This window comes from Haliotis cracherodii, unplaced genomic scaffold, assembly GCF_022045235.1.
Source record: "Haliotis cracherodii isolate W230 unplaced genomic scaffold, xgHalCrac1.p SCAF_13, whole genome shotgun sequence".
NCBI classification, from domain to species: domain Eukaryota; kingdom Metazoa; phylum Mollusca; class Gastropoda; order Lepetellida; family Haliotidae; genus Haliotis; species Haliotis cracherodii.
This window is the reverse complement of record NW_027266268.1, coordinates 27,925,758-27,947,820: the sequence shown is the minus strand read 5'-3', so window position 1 is coordinate 27,947,820 and position 22,063 is coordinate 27,925,758. Positions and strand designations below refer to the sequence as shown.

The following is a 22,063-nucleotide window of genomic DNA, read 5'->3' as shown; positions in this document are numbered from 1 at the left end:
ATTTATTTCTAATGTATTCATACATTTTGTTGGTAAAACAAAGGCAAATGATACTTTGTTGGGATAACAAAAGCAAATGTCATTATGTGCTCAACTATGCAAAACATTTCATCAAATGATGCATATATATATACATCTTCACGATGCTACAATAGTCTCCAATCAGTCTCTTCAGCAAATAAACCAAAATGGCACCAATATCAGGTTTTGATTCATATTTATTATCACCGATTTAGTATTAATAACAAAGTGGAAAAATACACGACATCCATTCACTTTTATGGAAATATACATCACACAATTTCCAACCGTTTGGTGAAATGGTACAATGAAATGACAATCTTGATCAGTATGAATTCACTGACAAGTAACACCAATATGAACAAATACCCTTCTCCTATCTGAAAATAGTTTACAAGTCTCAACCAAATAAACGACTTTCAGCATGGCTAAAACATCTTCCCGAGGAAAGGGTGTCAACTGACTATTAGAGTTTCCGTTCTTGCCGAGTCACATAATGTCTGGACTGAGTCTATGCATAGTCAAATCCAGATCGCATAACAAACTAGACATCCAGGTCGTAAACAACATGGGTTTCAATGTGCATATTTCGGTGGACTGATGGATTTGCAAAGCATGTGGACCGCCAACTGGGTGTAAAGATATTTTGCAAATCTTCTCATTATTCTACCAAGGTGCACATGATTTGATGCACTTCGCGAGGTAAACTGGACTTTTATGGTCAGAAACCTATCTTGCCTCGGGAAGATGAGTTTATGCTAAAGCAAGCCAAATTCCCAAAGGCTAATGAATCGAACTAAGCCAAAAGAAATATCTTTGAAACAAAACACTTCCATGGAAACACTGACTATGGCAAGTTGCAGCAGAGACAGTATCATCTTTGGTGTGAAAAATATTAAGTACATTCAGTGTGACAATGTGTAGAACTGTATGCTTACAGGGAATTGTCACTTAGTATTATACAGAACATTACTGACAGTCCAAGGGGAATGATGTTTACATGTGATGACTACTATGTAGACAACTGGCTGATGACTGACATTATACAGCTATACAAAGAAAGAATATTCTGAAGGAATTCTTGGAAAATGATTTGTTCTGAACCCATACAAAATAAGCATCAAATAAGTGGCTTGTATTACATAATTAAGGGATGAAAGCAATATACAGCTGGCAATGTTTTGGAGGAGAAATTTAACTACATAATTATTAGAACAATGGGGGGGGGGGGGGGGGGGGGAAACACGGGCCTAAACATGTTGTGGTGTCACTCAAACAAGCAGGAAATGTGACAGATGATGAAACAGATAGTGAGTAAAATTCCTTGACCGCCATCTTGGAGACTAAAACATGATATGACAATGCTTGTTCTACCTCCCACCAAGCCACAAAGATACACGAGACAATGTTTAACAAAGAAATTTCATAAAATGTCCATATCACAAAACAAGGGTAATTCGCACACCTCACACACCATCCTCTCACCAAACATCCTACCATTCACATGTCAACCCAGTTCCTTTACTTTCGTCCCCTTCTTCCTCTCCGCCCTCTTCCCCGCCCTCTCCCTCTAGCAGCTGTAGGGGTATCATTTGCTGGAGCATCTGGAGCATCTTCACTCTCAACACTCTCAACATTCTCAACACTTTCAGCCACCTGCTCCACAGCCTCCTCTGATTCTTGGACAGATGTCTCTGCAACATCAGAAGTGTCCTTATCTTCGCCTGCTGTCTCCAAGCTCCCATCTGCTAAATCTATAATAGCAGCATCACCCTCATCTTCATCTTCATCTTCAACATTGAACATCATATCTTCGGGCATTAATCCACCCTCCGACTCATCATCATCATCATCCTTCTCCAATAGCTTCTCCTCCTCTTCTTCCTCCGTCAAATTCTTTTCGTCCTCCCCAGCACAATCATCACCTTCCATCATATCTCCGTTAGCTTCCTCATCCTGGTCAAAGTCCTCAGCAGCTTCAGAAGCCTGACCTTGACCTTCCTCAGCTTCACCTTGACCCTCGGTGTCAACCATATCCTCCTGAACCTCGTTTCCTCCATTCTGTTTGTCTGCCTCTTCCTGGCCCTCAGGCTCCTCATCTTTCACCTTTTCAGCAGGCTCTTGTTCTTCAGCAGGCTCTTGTTCCTCCCCCGTCTTCTCTGCCTGGGCAATGTTCGTCTCCTCATGGTCAGATTTAGGTTCATCCTTAGCACTGACAGGGGTTGATGTCTTCTTCAAAGCTATGGCTTTAGCCTTAGCAACATTTTTGGCCTTCTGAAAATACATTTACTATGATGAGAAATAGTGAACCAAGGGAAGGTGCTGTGGTGCAGTAAATACAATGTTGCATACATAACATCAGAACAGCTACTTATCAGAAACACAAGTGTCTTCATTCAATTTTCAGAAGACCATCGTGATGAAAATCATCAAATAAGCAGTCAAAAAAAAAATCAACTATAATGCTTAGATTGAAAGCTTGGATGAAAACCATTTGCAGGGATAAGGTGCTGACTGTCCAAAGATGAATAGAAGGGTCATTCTTGGATTCAAACCCTAAAACTCAGGAGTGAGGTGAGGGTTTAACGTCGCGTTCAAGATTATTACACTTGTATAATGATGTGCATGCACATGAGTGTGGCTGCTCGTACTATTCGGGACTAATGCCGAGTTAATAGTGCTAGCCAGACACAGTATACAGACTCTTAAGCCGACCAGTCCTTGTTTTAGCCCCTTAATGCAGAGTACCAAGAAGTACCATCCTTATACATCTTTTGGTGTGACACGGCTGGAGATCGAACCCCCGACCTTCCATTCTCTCGGCAGATGCTCTAACCACTGGACCACGGAGCGAGTGAGATGATTAACATTGAACAAGCAATCTTGCAGCTATTTGTGTCAAACCTAATTTAGGCACAGAGGACAACTCTGCAGTTAGTTGTGGCACTTTAAACCACTTCACCACCCCCAGTCGTTTCTAGAACAGTATGTAAGTATTCAAAGAAAGTAAACTTGGGTATGACCGAGATTCCCCTAAACAGTCGTCATAATGACCTTTTCCTTGTCACTATCGAACAATAGTTAGATAAGATAATGTAATGGATGCCTCCTTTACCTTGAACATGTTGAAGTGGGGCTGTGACTGACAGTGGGTAACCTTGGCGGCTGTTTCGGTGTTGTAGAACTTGTGACATAACTTGCAGAAGAAACCCGACACAGGAATAACATAGTTCTGACCTGAAGGAAAAACATGGCAAGGTCTTAGGAACATGAAGTCACAATGAATACAACCCTACTTCTATAATCTATGAGAGTCTGTGTTTCATCAGTATCACGTTTTGACTTCAGTATTTTCAGAAGACCGTCGTGATAAACTCATCACTTGAAAATAAAGACTTGTTGAATGTAACGTTGATCTCATCAGGTATTCCATATACCATGAATATTCCCATCTAAAATACATATTCTCTAGATCTTCCACATTCCTCTTAATTCAGTAACTGTACAAAATTAGAAATTGTCCCAGTCAATGATGATGCATACACCGTACATGATACATTGAGTAGTGATGGAGTGAGTGAGAGATTATGATTTTACGCCTCTTTTAGCAATATTCCAGCAATATCAAGGCTGGGGACACCAGAAATAGGCTTCACACATTGTACCCATGTCGGGAATCGAACCTGGGTCTTTGGCGTGACGAGCGAACGCTTTAACCACTAGGCTACCCGACCGCCCCATGTAGTGATGGAACAAGCATCACTGAATGGAACAAGCATCACTGAATAAAACAAGCCATTTCTTTGCCCTCAATGACCGAGTACAGTTACCAATATTCCAGGTATGTAATGGAGGCCATCCTCCATTATTCCGCGTATCATATCGCATTCTATTATAATGATAAACACACCGGACCCACCCACAAATATAGCTTCATTTTGAGCCTTATTCAAATGAAAAAATGCTAAAAATCAGCATTCCAATTAAATTACATTCATGGCCGAGAGAAATCCTGTGTTATCATATGTTAATGATAAGCATGATGATGGATATGGTGACAGCATTTCTGAAACGAAACTTCGGTGGCAAATAGGTTCAGGGTATTTATCACAATGAAATGGAGATATCTGAGCAAGTTACTGAGGACCTCATCTGCTCTAGAATCCCCTCATATATCCCTATCACAAGTGAGAATATCTACTTCCTTGTCAAACTTCATCAGTATCACGTTTTGACTTCATTAGTGTCAGAAGACCGTCGTGATAAACTCATCCCTTGAAGATTTGTCAAAATGAGGTTGATTTTTACTGCCATGATGTATTTTCAATCAAGATAAAGGTGTAAATCATATCATACATTTTTATCTCAAATAGTTGTTAATTTTTTTTTTTTGGTTAAAAACTCCCTTTTTGCCAAAGGCTGAAATGAACCAAAGCTTTAGGATAAATGACAACAGATTCAGCATGTTCAGCAGTGAATAGTCATGGCAAAAAAATTGATGGGATTTTATTCAATAAACTATTAAGACAAATTACAGTGGAAAGGACAACATGTTTTGTCAAGCGGGTCACAAGGCATTCACAAAGGTGAGCAGATGTGCCCTTGGAAATATAAGCTTGCAATAAAGAATAATACCATCAATCCATCTTCATAGAGTTTGTCCCCTTCCTTTTCAATGAGATTGATAACCTCTTATTTTTTTAATCCCCACATTCAACTCTTTATCATACTGTGCACGAAGCCACTCAAAGTTCATGTCCCATGAGTTTGTCCAGTTAAATACTGGCTTTAAATATCATCACAGCATAAAGTATTGCTGGTAAAAAAAACTATTTTCTCATCTTTATTGTGCTATTACAATTTTCACAATGCCTAATGAGTTTGTTGGGTTTGAAAGCTATTCAGTTTGTTTTCTAGCTGTATGAAAGCCACCAATATATAATCAAGTGGTTGATATAATGAGCAACAATCCATGCCATCAGGATACAATGACATGGAATCAACCAGGTCACAGAGCCTGACCACCCAATCGATTTCGTTACCTGTTATGACCAGCATAGGTTTCTGGGGACCAATATTCTTACCCAGAATCCCCACTGGTTGTCAAATACAAGGAATTTTTAACCCTGCGGAATGAAGTGAACTCACCAACAGCAGTCTCTGCATCATACTGCAGCTCTGGGCACAAGTCTACATCCTTAGTCTCAGATTTGCCCGATTTCGAGGTTCCAGTTCGGGAGGTGTCAGATTTACCAGACGTATTTAATCTGGAAGTTCCAGATTGGGTTGTCCTTGATCTCGACTGAAAGTAACAATACAGATAAACTCCAAATTGTCCTTTGGTTTAATGCACGGAAAACATAACATAACCTCAAATTCAATAGTGAAGAAATTCAGAAGCCTGCAATCCCTTTCCCAGTTTCAGCTGGCCACTCTTGTCATGTGTAAGATATATTTCTACTTCCTTGTCAAACTTCATCAGTATCACGTTTTGACTTCAGTAGTGTCAGAAGACCGTCGTGATAAACTCATCCCTTGAAGATTTGTCAAAATGAGGTTGATCTTAACAGCCATAATAAAAAATAAAATATAATAACTTGTTAGGCGCCATCTTGCTCAAAGCAAACATGATAAATGTGATAAAATCAAGAGTTGTATTCGTGCAAGATGAATTTAATGCTTAGACTAGAACAGAAATAGGAGGAACTCTAGAGTTCAATTAGATGACAGTTCCACATCAAGGACCACTTGACCACTCGCAGAATCTCGACTGGGTTTTACTTCTCCACCAACTCAAGTACATAACTTTACCTTCCTGTCCCCTCCATCCCTGCTGTAACCAACACTATCCACTGTAACGAGGTCGGAGGATCGCCCCGATCTGCTGTCGGTCCTCTTCGTAACATAAGCTTCGGGCTTCTTGCCATATTTAGCAGCATTCTAGTTAAGACAAAATATTTTTGTTAAGGCATGAAATATTCTTGTTAAGGCATGAAGTATTCTTGTTAAGGCATGAAGTATTCTTGTTAAGGCATGAAGTTATTGGTTGGTTTGTTGTTTAACACCGCACTAGAAAATTAGATGTCATTCTGATTAAATACACACTTTATATGAGACTCAGTTCTGCATATCATGGAAAGAAAAAAATATCCCTATCAAAGAGGAGTATAGTATTTGGCTCCATACATGAAAACAAGATTGATATGGTAAATAATTCAATCCCATCATGACCCATGAAGATCCTGGGTACAATAGGTCTTCAGCAACCCATGCATGCTTGTAAATGGAGACTATGCGACTAACGGGGTCGGGTGGTCAGGCTCGCTGAATTAGTTGATGCATGTCATTGTATCCCAATTGTGTGGATCGATGTTAATGTTAATTACTAGATTGTCTGATCCAGACCCGATTCTTTACAGACCGCCGTCATACAGCTTGAATATTGCTGAGTGCTACGTTAAACAACAAACGAACAATCCCATCAAGATGAAATGAAAACAATCATGATTGCATAACAAAGCTCACATACTGGCATGTGTGAGATAGTAAAGGTGAGGTGAAATGAGGTTTAACATCGCGTCGAAGATTATTGCACTTATATAGCGACGTGCAGGCACGTGCGCTAGTCCGGACTGATGCCGATTTATAGTGCTAGCATTCTGATACCATGCCGCAGGTTAACATGAATACCCCACTCAGACACAGTATACTGACTCCGAGCCGACCAGTTCGACTTGTTTTAGTCCCTTAATGCCGAGCGCCTGACAGGGTAACAACAAGTACCATCTTTTAACGGCTTTTGGTACGACACAGCTGGGGATTGAACCCCGGAAATTCCACTCTCCAGGCGGACGCTCTACCATTAGACCACGGAGGCGGTTGAGATGGTAAATAATATACAAGGATAGTACTTTCTTACAAAACCTGACAGAAAAAGACAATGTGCATGTGGTGAGTCAAGCATGTCCAGTTGTCCTTTGCTGATTTTAAAGATCAGGAAGCTGAACAGTATGCAGAAGAGTCACTCAGCAATATTCTAGCACTATGATGGCGGTCTAAATAATCGAGTCTGGGACAGACAATCCAGTGATTGATATCACGAATCGACCTATGCAATTGGGATACAATGACATGCATCAATCAAGTCGGCGATCCGGAGCACTGAGCATCCACGTGGATGAATGTAGGCTGTATTGTACGTACCTCCTTGTGAATTTGTCTCTCTCTGTGTTTGAGGACGTCAGAGAAGTTGAGGAAATCTTTCACACCACACCAACCACATCCCTTCCTCACCTGCATCTCCCGTTTCTGAAACACAAGGCATTCAATCAGCTGTTAAGTCATTATTTGGGATGCATGAGAGCTTGAACAGCATTTCAAGTGTACCAGAGTCGAGTGAGGAGAGCACAAATGAAGACTGTTGAGAGCTAAAGGATCACAACTGGGGCACATTTGGAACAAAGGACATAACTCTGTACCAAAAAATTAATTTGCGGCACCAATTTTCAAACTTGGTCTTAACAAGTATCTTTAAAATGAGCATGCAAACTTTCATTCATGTAATTTCAGTAGTTTCAGATAAAACTTGTTCCCATTTTATGCAGTATGCACTAAGTTGAAAAGCATGGAACAAGGGCCATAATTCTAAAAAATATTATGTTTCGAGTTCATTCAAGATCAGGGCTAGTAACACAAAGTTTGTACAATTTCATTTCTGTAACTTAAACAGTGTTTGAGAAACTTGTCCCCATTGAGAAGTGGACAGACAAACTTTCTTCCTATTTAATGTACTTGGCTGAACTTGTACCAGGTGCATGTTGACATGAAAACCAAGTTGTAACAAACAATCATGTTGCACCCTGGTCTCATTAATTTACCGAACATCTGCTGCCAGTGTCGCAAATCAATAACACATAGCTGTAAAACATAACAGGGACATGTGCACATAATCTTGAAGCAACCCCAGTTGCATGACAAGCCTCAGGAAGCATAAGTTGTGCATAACATGGAGTAGTATGGTAAATAAACTTGAGATACTGAGTGTGTTCTGAGATTAATAAATCATTGTGTGCGAACAAGTGAGGGTAACACAGACTCAAGTTTTGAAGTTTTTGTGATAAAGTGACAGAAATATTAGGTTTCAATTTTCAATAATAGGTCGCACGTGTGCATGTTTTGTATAGCTAAATCTACCCCTGTACTGTGGCATGTCCAGCTTACCTTGTGGAGAGTGGTCAGCTTGTGTCGGAGGAAGGGGATGCTAAGCTCCTGGTCACAAACCTTGCAGAATCCAACTCTGAAACAAACAGAATTCACTTTCAGCTAACAAAAAATTCTTAAATTTATTTCAGAAGCTCTAAAATAATTATTTCTAGACAAAGGATTTACAGAGTCATAGTTTCAATAGCTTATAAAAACCCATATGGCACAAGCAGAATGCTTCTTTTCTATCTGCACAAATATACACGGTTTGTTATGGTCACAAACCTGTTACTTTCAATGCGCTTCAGATGTTCCTGTGCCTTGAGGCGAGCTTGAATGTGACTCGACTTCTTGCCGGTTACTTCCAGGACATCGGACATCCTTTCCTTGTGCCTTGTACTGGACATGTGGGCACGGAAGTTCTGGAACACCAACAAACAGCTTGTTACTGGGGTTGTGCTCCAGCAGGGATGTTGCGGTTCAGCTCATCACCTTGCTTCTACCACTGTCAACATCTCACAGGCATGCATACACATGTTCAACCCCCATGTACCAGTGAGTATGGTTGCATGCTGCTTTTATCAATTTACAGGCAATACCATGGCAGATGGCACCACCACAGGCCTTCTATACATGTGTTTGTTGTTTAACGCTGCACTCAGCAATATTCCAGCGATATGGCAGTCTGTAAATAATCGAGTCTGCTCCAGACAATCCATTGATTGACATCATGAGCATCGATCCACGCAGTTGACATGCATCAACGAAGTCAGCGAGTCTGACCACCCGATCCCGTTAGTCGCCTTTTACAACAAGCATAGTTGCCTTTTACGGCAAGCATGGGTTGCTGTGAAGACCTATTCTTCCCCGGATCTTCACAGGTCTATATGTGTTTGGGGAATCAAACCAAGAAAATGTCGATTGTGCCTTGGCCTGACAGCATTGATAATTAGTTTGCCCGTTTAACACTGGACCATAACAGGCTGTCGTGCCCTAGCTTAGTATTCAGTGATAGAAACCAACAGTTTTAGTCCACTAGTCCTAATAACACATAGCAAAACTCTTGAAAAAGGCAGATTTCTACTAGTTCTTATGGTACCTTCACTATTGGACAATTTGGCCAGCACTATAGGACCAATGCATCACATAACACAGGCTGCCTGTCGCCATCAATCACACAAATTAACCTAGGATTCCAAACTATTTGCTCTTGGCAGACAAACATTAAAAATAACTTTTAAAATTGGAAATGTTTTCTCAAATTAGGAGGTATCTCACCATTGGACTCAATGAGATCAATTAAGCATTAAAGCCTTTCAATCCACTTTATTGGTCCTGTTTCAGTGAAATACAAGTCGGTTGTACAAAGCCATAACATATCATCGGCTATAATTATCACATAACCATTGATTATATATGAGAAACTTTTTGAATTTCAATATGTGAAAGTGTACTGCCGGGATTTATCAAGACCTGATCAGGTGACGATTTTCAGACCCAAGTCTGCAGTCAAAATTACCAAAACCTCAGAATTTACAAATATTTGAACATAATAAATATCAAACTTTCAATAGTATCACAATTGTTGTGCCAATTTACCTACCAATGGCACTTAGGAATCCTAAATAAATATTTCTCGGGTGCTTGTGCTTTTAGCCCCTAAATTTGAAAAAAGGCCATCATTTTCAAAGACAATGGGGCCTTTTAACGTTGTGCTGTATTGTATGGGCCAGTGTGGGCGCACCTCTTGAAAAACTTTCAGATGCCTATGTCGGAAAATTAATAGAGTGAACCCTAGAAACATTGAAATCAAGGTAGGGAGGCCTACAGAGCCGACTAGTGAGTGTATGCATGCCTTGCAAGAGTTGACAACTTACACGACATTACTGTGAAACAAGAGTGTTTTAAACTTCAGTTTGTGAACAATAGTTTCCAAAGAAAAGTACCTGCCTAAGATACCAGTAATATATTCTAAACGATATATCATCTAGTGTTACATCCAATCGTTGTAGAACTTGTGAATCTTGTCAAAACCTGTTGTGCATGTAACTATATGACTGTATCTACCTTCAAACTACTAAACTAGCAATGTACTAGCATGATTAGTATGCATGCTTTTAGCTGAAAATGAAAATAGCTTTCTGCTATTGACAAAACAAATACAACTCGCCAACATGCTCTAAAACCTGAAGAAATACTTCAAGTAATTGTAGTTTCTAACCTTGCAGATAAACTGCATTTTGAAAACTGAAAATCAAAAGTAGGAAATAAAGTGTTAGAAAACATAATGAAAGCAAAGTGCAACAGAGCACACAGGTGAGCATGTTATCACATCCCAACAGATACCCGTCGGATGTCGTCCAGGTAGACAAGACTGGTGACAAGTGCCAGATTTGTTTCAATATTCAAAGTAGTAACAGAATAGTGGACAGTGACAGTGTCTGAGTGAGTGGGTGTAAGTGTTTACAGGCAGACCAGCTAGGGGCCATCATGGTAAACAACAGCAGTGGACAGGCAAGAAACTTTCACTATTTAAGACAGTGACAGAAAATATGGATGGTGACAGAAAATGTGGATAGTAATAGATGGTTGAGAAATTGAACATTTTTCCATGATGGAGTTGGGAGCAGTATTGCAGTATCAACAGTGTTGACAGGCTGGGGGGAGACAAATAGCCTGAGTGTTGACCCATACCTGTGGGATATGTCAGCACACCAGAGCCTCTACATACCTATGTTGAGTATGGGAGTTGGTAACGATAATGTTACTTGGATAAGGCCCAGTCCTACATGAATCAGGGACCTTAGCTACAAGTTGGAAAGCCAAGTCTAGACAGACATACATACTAAACAAGCCACCGAGACAAGTTTGGGCTTGTTGACTCAAAGTATTTGGCCCTGATAGAATCTGTCAGAGCGTCACAATGTGATGTTCGTCTGACTACACAACCACTATAATGAAACTATTCCAACTCATCTCATATTCAAGCTCATCTCTTACAAGTACTGAAGCTGGGGCATGATATACCTCACATTAGACAGGAGATATGACACAGATGGGTATGTGTTGCAGGACACAATTTGAGTGTGACAGTAAATGAAGAGATCAGATCAGATCAGAAAACAGGAAAATTGGGAAAATAGAAGAAACCTTGGCAGACAGTAATTACAAACATATGAGGTCTTCACTGACTTACCTTGGTTTGTCAGTCACATTTTCTATGCATATTCTTTTCTAACTATGTCCACATGCATCCATAAATATCCTCAGTATATCACTACTAGACTCTAGCGGCCGCCACACTTGCATGTATGTCAAGAGCTTACACAGGTAATTGGAAACAGTTTTCACGAAACATATCTTTGGTTCTTGCACAACATTCCAGAAATCTATCAAATTTCTGTTGAGCCTTCTTACCAGAAACACAAGTTTTGAATAGCCAGTCTTTGCTAGCCTTTATGACCTTGTAATAACATTAATTTTTAATAAAATAGGAATTTTTAATTAAAATCCCTACACATGATAAATGGGAAAAAAACAGACAATTGCTTTGTAACCCAAGAACAAACATGGTAGGATTCTTGTCTGGCTGGACAAAAAATCTTAAATGGAAAGGTTAACCTTTCCCGAAACAAGGAAATTAGTCGCATAGTTAGTCCTGAAATAGGCTTTCTCCAAATTTACCTGGACAAGAAATCTGTGAACTCTGACATTCAATGCAAGGGAGATAACCCACGTCCAACCAACAGTTTGCAAGGAGCTTCAACCCATTCCATGTACAGTGGACTTCCCGGCAAGGTGGCTGGGATAAGTAATCCAATGTCTAGGCTATGATCCCCAAAGCAGGGAGATGTTTATGTTGCAAGGGTTGATCTACATATATCATGACAAAGCAGAAGCAGGAATTGGGGGTATTGTACAGAACTAGAAACCTGCATTGCCACATCAAACGTCTTAGACATTCTACCTCTTGTGTCTGGAACTTAAGTGTGAAGGGATACAGAGGGACGGATACCGGGCAACAGGACGTGACAGCAGGCAAGGTGGAAGAAACATTCCAGGTAGGAAACATGTAACCATGGTTACCGCAGTCATACCATGCATGCCAACTATTTTTATGTTAAAAGAAAAACAGGAATATTTCAAGGCCAATTTAACATCAAATAACATGAAAAACAGTAAGTCAGAAGGCAGTCTTAAGAGTTTGTTACCGGAGTGTTTTTAATTCATAAGAAAAAATTAGAAGTATCTGCAGAGAATTATGAAACATTAGCCACTGCAGCAACTCATGAGTTTTCAGATCTGTGAGGAGTACCCAATGGAGGTGGGACAACAACATGTCAGTTGCCATAGTAACAAAAGGAGATCGATATATATATACACAGAGTGGTGTGGTACAGACAGACTGGGATTGATTCAAGGTGTGGGGTTTAAGCAGCAGTCAGCAATGTTCCAGCTTCACCGAGTGCAAAAGGAGAACAAGTAACATGGGACACAAGTGACATTCATCACCTTCTCACTATGGGGCATGACACCATCACCCCCTACACTAGGGGGCATGACACACCATCACCCCCTACACTAGGGGGCATGACACACCATCACCCCTACAAAAGGGGGCATGACACACCATCACCCCCTACACTAGGGAGCATGACACACCATCACCCCCTACACTAGGGGGCATGACACCACCCCCTACACTAGGGGGCATGACACACCATCACCCCCTACACTAGGGGACATGACACACCATCACCCCCAACACTAGGGGGCATGACACACCATCACCCCCTACAGTAGGGGGCATGACACCACCCCCTACACAAGGGGGGAGGACACCATCACCATCACCACCACAGTATGGGGCATGATGACACCACCCCCACACAAGGGGGCCTTGATCACAGCATCACACTACACTACAGGGCATGATGACACAACCTCACCCCTAAATTAATCCCATTAGTTGTCCAACGTCTAGATGGGTTTGTCACTTGTCAGGACTTTTGTGACCTGGAATCTACACTGGGATTTGAAGAGGGGAAGTACTGAATTTCAAAAATGAAAAATAAATAAGGACAAAAATGATAGGTGTTATAGAAAAATTCATCAAAAAGAAAAAAAACCCAGTATTTTCAGATCAAATAAAACATGAAAAAAAAACATGTTTAGTTAAATATTTGAACAAGACAGTTTCCAATGAAACACAAGAGGCAAATGTTTAAGAGTATCTAGATAACTGAGCCCAAGAGTGGGGCGGGAAAGAGGCAAATAAGTGCCCCGCCCACACAGCACTGGGGCGAAGCACTGGCAACACACAAGAGACGGTGTGACAGAACTACCTGGTCATTGGAGCACTCCATGTCACACACATGGCAGTAGAAAGCAGATTTCTCACCGACTGGTGGCTGGAGAAGAAGAGATGAGAAATGAGATGACAGTGGCTGCAGTAGGTAGAGCAGCTGGGCCACAGAGCCACCAGCTGGACGGAACTGGCTCATAGAATAAACCATGGTTGATATAACAGGGAATTGACTTGCCCCAGTAACAAGAGGCAAACTCTCAACACTTAGACTTACAGGAAGAATTTTATTGGGAAAATGCCCAATATATTTGTTTAAATAGTATTTTTGTCAACTCTAGACTATCCCTAGTAGCTCTTAATGGGGATGCTTTCTTCAAGATAGTAAATATTAAAGGTTGAGTTGAATATGTCTTAATGACAGAATCATTCATACATAGCTGTACCCTATTAATGTTTTTTTTGTTTTTTTATTAATGAAGAGGATTTTATTAACTAAACAAATGATAAATCTTGATAAAAACATGATCTGAATGAAGTGTTATGGTCTCATGTCTTAACTGAAAATGATTGTAAAAATGTGATAATAAATATGCCACCTCGTAACCATAGTAACATTTTAAAGCAACCATATCTACACATACACGTCTAGTTTCAGTATTAAAGGTGGCAACACAGCGTTTGAAGGACAATAGAACAGGGAGACTTCCATGCATGATTCAGCTGCAGATAACTACACTCGTCAAGACAGAAAACAATTAGAATTCAAACATCAGTGTGTTGCTTCTATTACTCTGGCAAATTCAGATGAAAAACAGCATGCATGTATTGTGTCTAACATAGGAAAACACCTCTTGAACTGCAACCAAACCACTCACAATTGCAGCAGCTTAAACTAAATCTGACAAACATGATGAAGGTTATAGACGCAGACAGATAGGCTCATTATAATGTATATTCAGGATATTTGCAAGAATATCAGATATCCACATTACCATCATATTGTAGTAAAAAAAACAGAGATGAAAACAGAAAAAAACACTTATCCCAACAGATTGAAATTGGAGGGAATGTCACCAAAATGCAAGGAATTTCTCTACGATATGTATCGTGTACATCATTAGTGGAATTCCTAGTCCTTTGAAATCAATTGAGTGGTATTCTTCTCAAACATTCGGAAGCAAACAGGATTTCTCAATCTCCGTACACAACATATATATATATGCAAATGTTTTTTTAAACTTTCCAGTTGTCAATTATAACACTGACGACTTACATGAAGATGAACACTATGAGTCTGAAGACAGGGACAGATTTCAAACCTAAAGCAACATAACATAACATGATCCTACAGAAAATAGAAATGGATTACCCCTACCAGTAAGACACACTCACAAATAAAGGCATGGAACTCAGAATGCGAAACCTTCAAATTAGTGAGAAAAAACAACCTATTATGAAACTTGACATTTGTTAAAACTTCAGCAGGTTGAGTAAACAGGATGATATTCTACATTTTCTATTAGGTTCAGATAAAAATACATGCAACAGAAAGTCATCCAGGTCAACCATACCCTCTGTCCGCGATCATCACGTCGAATGTCATCTGCTAGCTCAAGCCCCGGCATCTGGACAACAAAAAGAGTCAGGTAAAATGCATGTATCACAGAATGGCTCCATATAAGCTATGTATTTGCTAAAAATTCGCAAACAAAATCACTATAACCCAATTAATACAAAGAGTTGTACAATTATTCATGAAAAAATTGGATACCCAATAGTATAATAGTGTGTGTAATTATCCATTTAGCTCTTCTTGGGAGAGATTTGGTACAGATTGTCTTAACATGTCTTAACACAGAACAGTCCAGATAATGTACACAACACAAAATGCCGCACAAACTTCATTCCCTAAATAATATGTTTGATAATCTATGGACAACACATGCACAGAAAGACAACTATTTTTATAATATACTTATTATATAATACATTTGCTTATTTTAGGTATCTGATATATCATATGACTAAATAACCCTCCACAGCGTCCAATAAGCCTAATATAGGCTTGTGAATGGTGACTATGTATGTATTGTAAACCTAAATGTGACTTAAACTGTCCATCTGGATGGAGTTACACCAACACTGTACGATATTTCAAGGAATAGAGTAAGTTGCAGTGTCACACGAACCTCATCCCCAGTCGGCATGGCTGGATCATACTCCTCCATGTCATTCCGACTCCTTCGGTGGGAATCATCTGGCAGAAAACAGTCAAGTTATAGTTTACTCTTGGTGATAAACAACATTTCAATCCTACCATGCCTACTGGTAACTGAAATCAAATTATCCTTATTTCGTGTATTTCAAAATTGTAAGCCATTGATCATTAATCAGAATATATCCTTGTCACTCATAATCATCACAATTACATGTAATTACTGATCTATAAAATATTTCAGCAAATGTGAAAAAAGTTTGTATAACTTCAATGGTCATAAAAAGTTTATGAAAAGCTAACTATTCACCCATGTAGGATGTAGCAAGGTTGTGTTGGCTCCTACAACCTTGTAATTTGTGCTTATCATTTGACCTGTATTGAGGAAGTTAATATTTAACATCACATTTGACCTGTAAGCATTGAAAGGTAACAACGGTAATGACGAAACCAGACACATTCACCTAAAAATAACAACTAGAGAATTTAGAGGCTGCTATTATAAACATGTTAAATAGGCTGCAGGAAAATGTGATTTTGAAAACCTGACTATATGAGCCACCATTCCTGGCTCACAAACATCATTCATCAATCATATCAGCCACAAACTGTTAAATATCTACTGGAACATATCCTGCAGCCTTACTTCAGCTATTCCACAACGTGATTCTCGTAAATGTTTCATGACAAAGGGAACTAGGACAATCGGTATGATATCCAATAGGGTCAAGGAGGATGTCCATAGTTACAAACTCATGTGATAATCCAAAATTGAAACACTGCAACTGATTCTTCAGGTAAGAACTATGAAAAGCTGAAAGCAAGATAGAAGCTGCTCCTTAATCACTGCTGAATGGAAACTTCAAAGAAGTCATTCCCTGTGCGCGTAAACTCAACATGACTGCATGCTTCTGTACAATCCGGAATGAAAACCTCAGTCGACATGCAACAATGTCCACATGTCGATCCAAAACAGGCCTTGCACTTTACCGGGTTTTTCAATCAGCCTGTCATATCTTACAAACACAACTACACACATATTGAACAATGACATTTACAGTCACTGAACTAATCCACTGCACATAAAATTATCATATAAAATAGACATACTGAAACATCTAAATTTTAAGGACAGTCCAGAAATCACAAGTGATCGATGATCATAACCCACAGGGATAGACACAGCCACTAGTTGGTTGGTTTGAGACTAGTTAAAAACCAGAGAGGCAAGTTGTTTTCTACTAAAGTCTAGCTACTTTACATAAACCACGAGTCCAACACGAGCTGTGGACAAGGTGAATTTGGCGAACAGTGTCTATCCTCGACTCATTTGGTGATGTTAGGTCATTAATGGCTTCAACCACTGAAAAGCAGCTACCGCTGTCTAAGTGAATGGGCAATTACTAGAAACGGCAACATCCAAAGATGGGCACAATCATTTCGCTGACGTTCATGAACAAATCAGAACAGTCATCGCCATGTGTTCCTTGATCATATCAAAATAGCAGCAAAAAGGGCAGACAAACGTGCTGTTAAGAGCAACCTGAAGCAGCTGCCTTGGCCCTGCAGAGAATGACACTTGGGCCATCAGTTGTGAAGATGTTGCAAAGAAACATGATAAATGTCCTACAAACACTGTAAAACGTTAGTTCTGACTACATGACCAGCTAGCATGAATGTACGTCACCTGTAAACAAGCCCTCTAAGCAAAGTACAACGTTTACCTGAATCCCGTCGACTGAAGCGACTAGGTCGATCCCTGCGACTTGTGTGTTCTTCTCGTCTTCGACTAGGAGAATAACGGTCCAAATCTCGCCTTCTATCGAAATCCGAGCTGCGGTTTCGCCCCCTCTGGTGGTCACTTGGGGATGACTGAAACCATGACAGTTTGGGGGACATGTTCAGCAGTGGTATGGGAAGGGAGAGGACTCCTAGTGCAAGACTCTCCAGCAGCAACAGGACAGCGGTGTTTCCACACCTCTCAACACCCCAATAAGGTGAATAAATGAACTTGCAAGTCAGCAAAACCAACATGTTCAATCACATTAAAATCAAAAGGAAAATATTTGTGAAGAAATATTCTGGAATACTGGTATCACTGTGAAAAACAGGAACATTTTGAATACCATTTAGATCGGTAGAAAGGTTCACATTGAACCATATCAACGTCCAAGAACAAGGTATATTTACAAAACTGGAGAGTGATACATACTGATTGACGGTATTGAGCGTATATGTGCAGATGTTTCACTAACAGATTAGGGGCAATGTGAACAGCCAGAAAATGAGTAGCTATATGGAAAATAAGTTGAAAGAGGAAAAATAACAAAAATGTTTAAATTAAGGTAAAACAATGCTAAGTATGAGTACTAACAAGTCCAACAATCTTGTAAGCTTTGAAGTATAAGTTGAAATAACCAACATACAATAGAATCATTCAATTCAAAAATAAGAATTAGAAAAATTCCTGCATGCATCATTTGCAAATGGAGCATGATCCAAGTCATTCCAGCGCTTCAGTCAATTGATGTGGTATGAATAATATTGCAGGATTCAAGTCAGTTCCAGTAACCATGTCAACAGGTTCTATCTTCCTCTCTTCAACTTTGATAAATCTGTCTTGAAAGTTAATGGAAACCTGTGGATACATACAGGCCCAAAAAGAACCTGCGCTTGCTTGAGTGAAAAATAATGTCTTGAAGTGTCAAGAATATTGCAAGAGAATGAACTCTTTGGAATACTGCGAGTTCTTGAAAATGCATCTGAAAGTCAGTCCTGAATGTTTGTTCTTCGACATTATGAAAGACATAACTGGATCCTCCTGGCAACCTTTATGAAGAAGAGATGAAGAATCTGTAGAATCTTGATCAACGTTTGGCGGAGATCAAGAAACATTCTCATGTTCTGTGAGTAACAAAAACGAACGCTGTGACAATAAAAAGGAAAGAGATGAGGCTTCCAAATGAAGAATTCACTACATGAACACCTACCGAATCCCTACGTCGACGCTTGATGTCCATATCTCGGTTCACTGATGGCACTGAACGCTTGCCATGACGTGATGATGGCATATCAAGTAAGGAGGGGATCATTGGCCGCGACATGCTGGTTGGACTTGGCAACATCGGACCCATGTTTGGAGGCATCCCCACATCCATTATCAGCTGGTTCTGTTTCTGCAGCAAGTTGCTTGCCAAAGCCAGCTGGGACTCTCTCAAACTAAGTTGCTGTTGAAGACGTCGCTGTTGGATCATGGTGTCGATGTTGTCACTGCTACTGCTGCTGCCCATCATCCCTTGCATATTGCTGAACCCACTAATTCCCATGCTGCTGCCTGACACAGGGGGTTCCCCTAAAATGCCCCGCCCACCTGCTCCCATTCCGAGTGAGCTCATGCTCTGCATGTTCATATTCCCCATGCCCATCTGCCCCACATAGTTCTGTTGACTCTGGTTCTGACCCCACACCATGCTGCCGGATCTACAACAGAACACAGAAGTGAGTGAGCGAGAGTTTGTTCAAATTAAAATCACCTTCCCTTTACTCACCGACATCTTATATTAATATTTCCACTATTTCAGTTATTATGAAACTATCATTACAAAACATAATGAGATTATCTCAACAAAGCCATAAATAACATTAGTTGTAACTATTAATTAGGACATTTGGTACATATGCATTATCATACATTGATTAACTGTCAGGGTGTCAGGGACATTAAAGCCTTCAGTATCAGGATATTTGCATCTAACACTAACAGGGAGACTTTATCACTTTTATTATAGCAACAATTAAATTTAAATGTTAAACAGACATCACAATCTGTCAATTTGCAATGGCTTAGTGCCACAAAGGCCAGTTTTTTTCCATTCTCATTTGACATGCTTTCAGGGCCTTCATTTATGGAACAAACAAACAATTTGAGAGAATATTAATTTAATTTGATTTTCCCCTAAAGGAAAAACTAAGAACTATTTCAGTAACATAAATGGTGGAAAATGCTAAAGATATACTTGGCTGGGCTAGACTAGACTAACATATAGTCTCTGAAATGAACATATACAGAAAAAAACAGTTGTTCAGTTATCTTAATAAAAATCTAATAAAAAGGGAGCCCAGTGATTCTCTTCATTTTCAGATACTGCAGTAATCTAGACTTGCCACACATTATAGACTTGCATAGGCTGTAGTTGATATAAATGTATCAGGGTCTGTAAGACAGACTAGGGCTAGACAAACAAGTACCTAACATAAGAAAAACTCAAGCCATCTGACTGCTTCCACATTTTTTGTAAATTCTGAACAGTATATATACCATGATACATGTATACTTACTTTTACGTTCAATATGATTAGTGTACAGAATTTCCTGGGTATCTTTGATTATGGCGACTAAAGTTATTTCTATTAGAATTTGTATCTACAGTAACCATGGTAACCTACATTAATTTCTTTTGAATTCCTCAATTTATGTTGAGACAAACAGCTCATAGCTAATATGTTTATATAATTTTTATGAGAATTGTGTGAACATGCAATCTGTGCGAAAATCTTGGGACTCTAAGCCGTATATTGTGCAGATTTTAGGTTACATGTATTATGGTGACTATTATAAGCTGAGCTTACTTGACCAAACAGAATATGACAAAACTAGGATTTGGGATAGTGGCTAATGTCGCAGACTTGTCAAACAAACTATTTTGTTCATCTTGACACCGCACTGACATTCCAGCCATGACAGCGGCCTGGACTAGAAAGTCCAGTGATTGACATTGTGAACAACAATTCACGACTTTGAGGAGTAGGCCGAACCTGACCAACAGATAGTCTCTTATGATCAGTATAGCTTGCTGGGGACCTGATTCAACCTGGAATCCCCACACGCCACAGGGGCCGATGCTGAAAAGCTGCCATTTCTTGCCAAATGTGATAGGTCAGACAGAAACACAGAGAATGGTGATGGTATTTCGTGTTTTTGGATAAGGTTAAAGCGTCAGGAGTTACAAAGGGTAAAATAATTCCTCGTTCAAACAGTTGGGCATACCACGTGTGTCAGGTTTTAACGCGCGTAATTTCTGTGCAGACGACGATAGCAACAGACGAAAGCAGGGTTTTGGAAAGCGCCGGGTTTGCTAATGTATTGTGAACATTATGTTTCGTCCATGGAATTTCTGATAAATAACATAGAGCTTACCTTAACAGATCATAACATCATGGACCAGGTAGGCTAATTGACAAAGGGCGGGATTCACTATCACAATTTACTCTGCATAATAAGGATTTAAGGAAATCGTTATTCAGCTACTGGTTTAGTTACATGTACAATTCAAATTTGCCTCTTATCTGCTATTTGAAAAACATGTATTTCAGATGCCAAACCTTGTTAATTAACACAGACTGGAAGCTTCTCCGGCGACGAAACCAATTGGCTACGTGAGCGTGTCGTGTCTTGACTAATGGCGGATGTAAATACTCTCAATCACCGAAAGTATTCTAAGGTTGTTGCGATTTCTAAAGCAAACTAGTTGGTACGCGGGGGTAATATTATTTGTCCTTTCTATCACAATTTATGCGATAATACCTTGCATTCGATACAAACAGTATTTTGTCGTTGATGCAGAAAAGAGTTTTGACTCGAGGGTAACGGTGCTATTTTCGTAACAACATTTCCTTACGTCAACATGCACTTTCTTTGTTGCATTTATTAGAAATTGTACACATATGACTGCATTTAACGTTACATCAGGACTCCATGTGAAACAAAGTGCCATTGAGTGTTTACTAAATAGTTATCATTTATATGGTCTCTGGTTATACGTAGTTTTCTTATATTCTCTATATTTTCTCCTTTGGGTCCAGTATTGGGTATTTTTACACCACCGATTAGGCATTTTTCAAATAATGCTGTTTAAATGCCGTGGCTTCTAATTTGTATCTGATGGTGTGCTGCTCCAAATGTGTAGCATGTCGCAAAAACTCAAAACAGTGGTATACATGTCTAATTAACGACAAACGAGATGTAGTGCCTCGTTTAAATGCATTATTCACTGCAGTAGAATAGCTAGACTAACATTTAGTCTCTGAAATCTTATATTACACAATATCCTTCTTAACTCTAAACATAAAAAAAAATTCCCTATGCTGTTGAATAGAGCTAGCTTGAGCTGGCTAGACTTGCTTTTGTATGCATTTCTAGATTATTATTTTTTCATAAAATAAATATATTCCATGGTCATGGTGCAGGACTATAGAATAGCATGCATTGGCTCATGCCTATATAATGTCTGCATTCGGTCAGTTTATAAATCTCTGTA

General features: G+C 39.6%; 1 protein-coding gene across 2 annotated transcripts; it reads right to left on the bottom strand.

Annotated features, from left to right (window-relative positions):
* Positions 1-5: 5 nt before the first annotated feature.
* Positions 6-21,215, bottom strand: LOC139459819 (uncharacterized). Of its 2 annotated transcripts, XM_071241514.1 has the most exons (13): positions 21,129-21,215; positions 18,737-19,226; positions 17,471-17,618; positions 15,721-15,788; positions 15,103-15,156; positions 13,569-13,634; positions 8,509-8,645; positions 8,242-8,317; positions 7,225-7,329; positions 5,833-5,961; positions 5,170-5,323; positions 3,137-3,258; positions 6-2,295 (listed from the first exon to the last, which is right to left on the bottom strand). In XM_071241514.1, exons 2-13 carry the CDS (start codon positions 19,214-19,216, stop codon positions 1,543-1,545), a joined length of 2,292 nt encoding a protein of 763 aa, XP_071097615.1. In that variant the 5' UTR covers positions 19,217-19,226; positions 21,129-21,215; the 3' UTR covers positions 6-1,542. The 2 variants fall into 2 exon arrangements, with proteins under 2 accessions (XP_071097615.1, XP_071097616.1); XM_071241515.1 differs by lacking the exon at positions 13,569-13,634.
* Between the last annotated feature and the right edge of the window lie 848 nt (positions 21,216-22,063).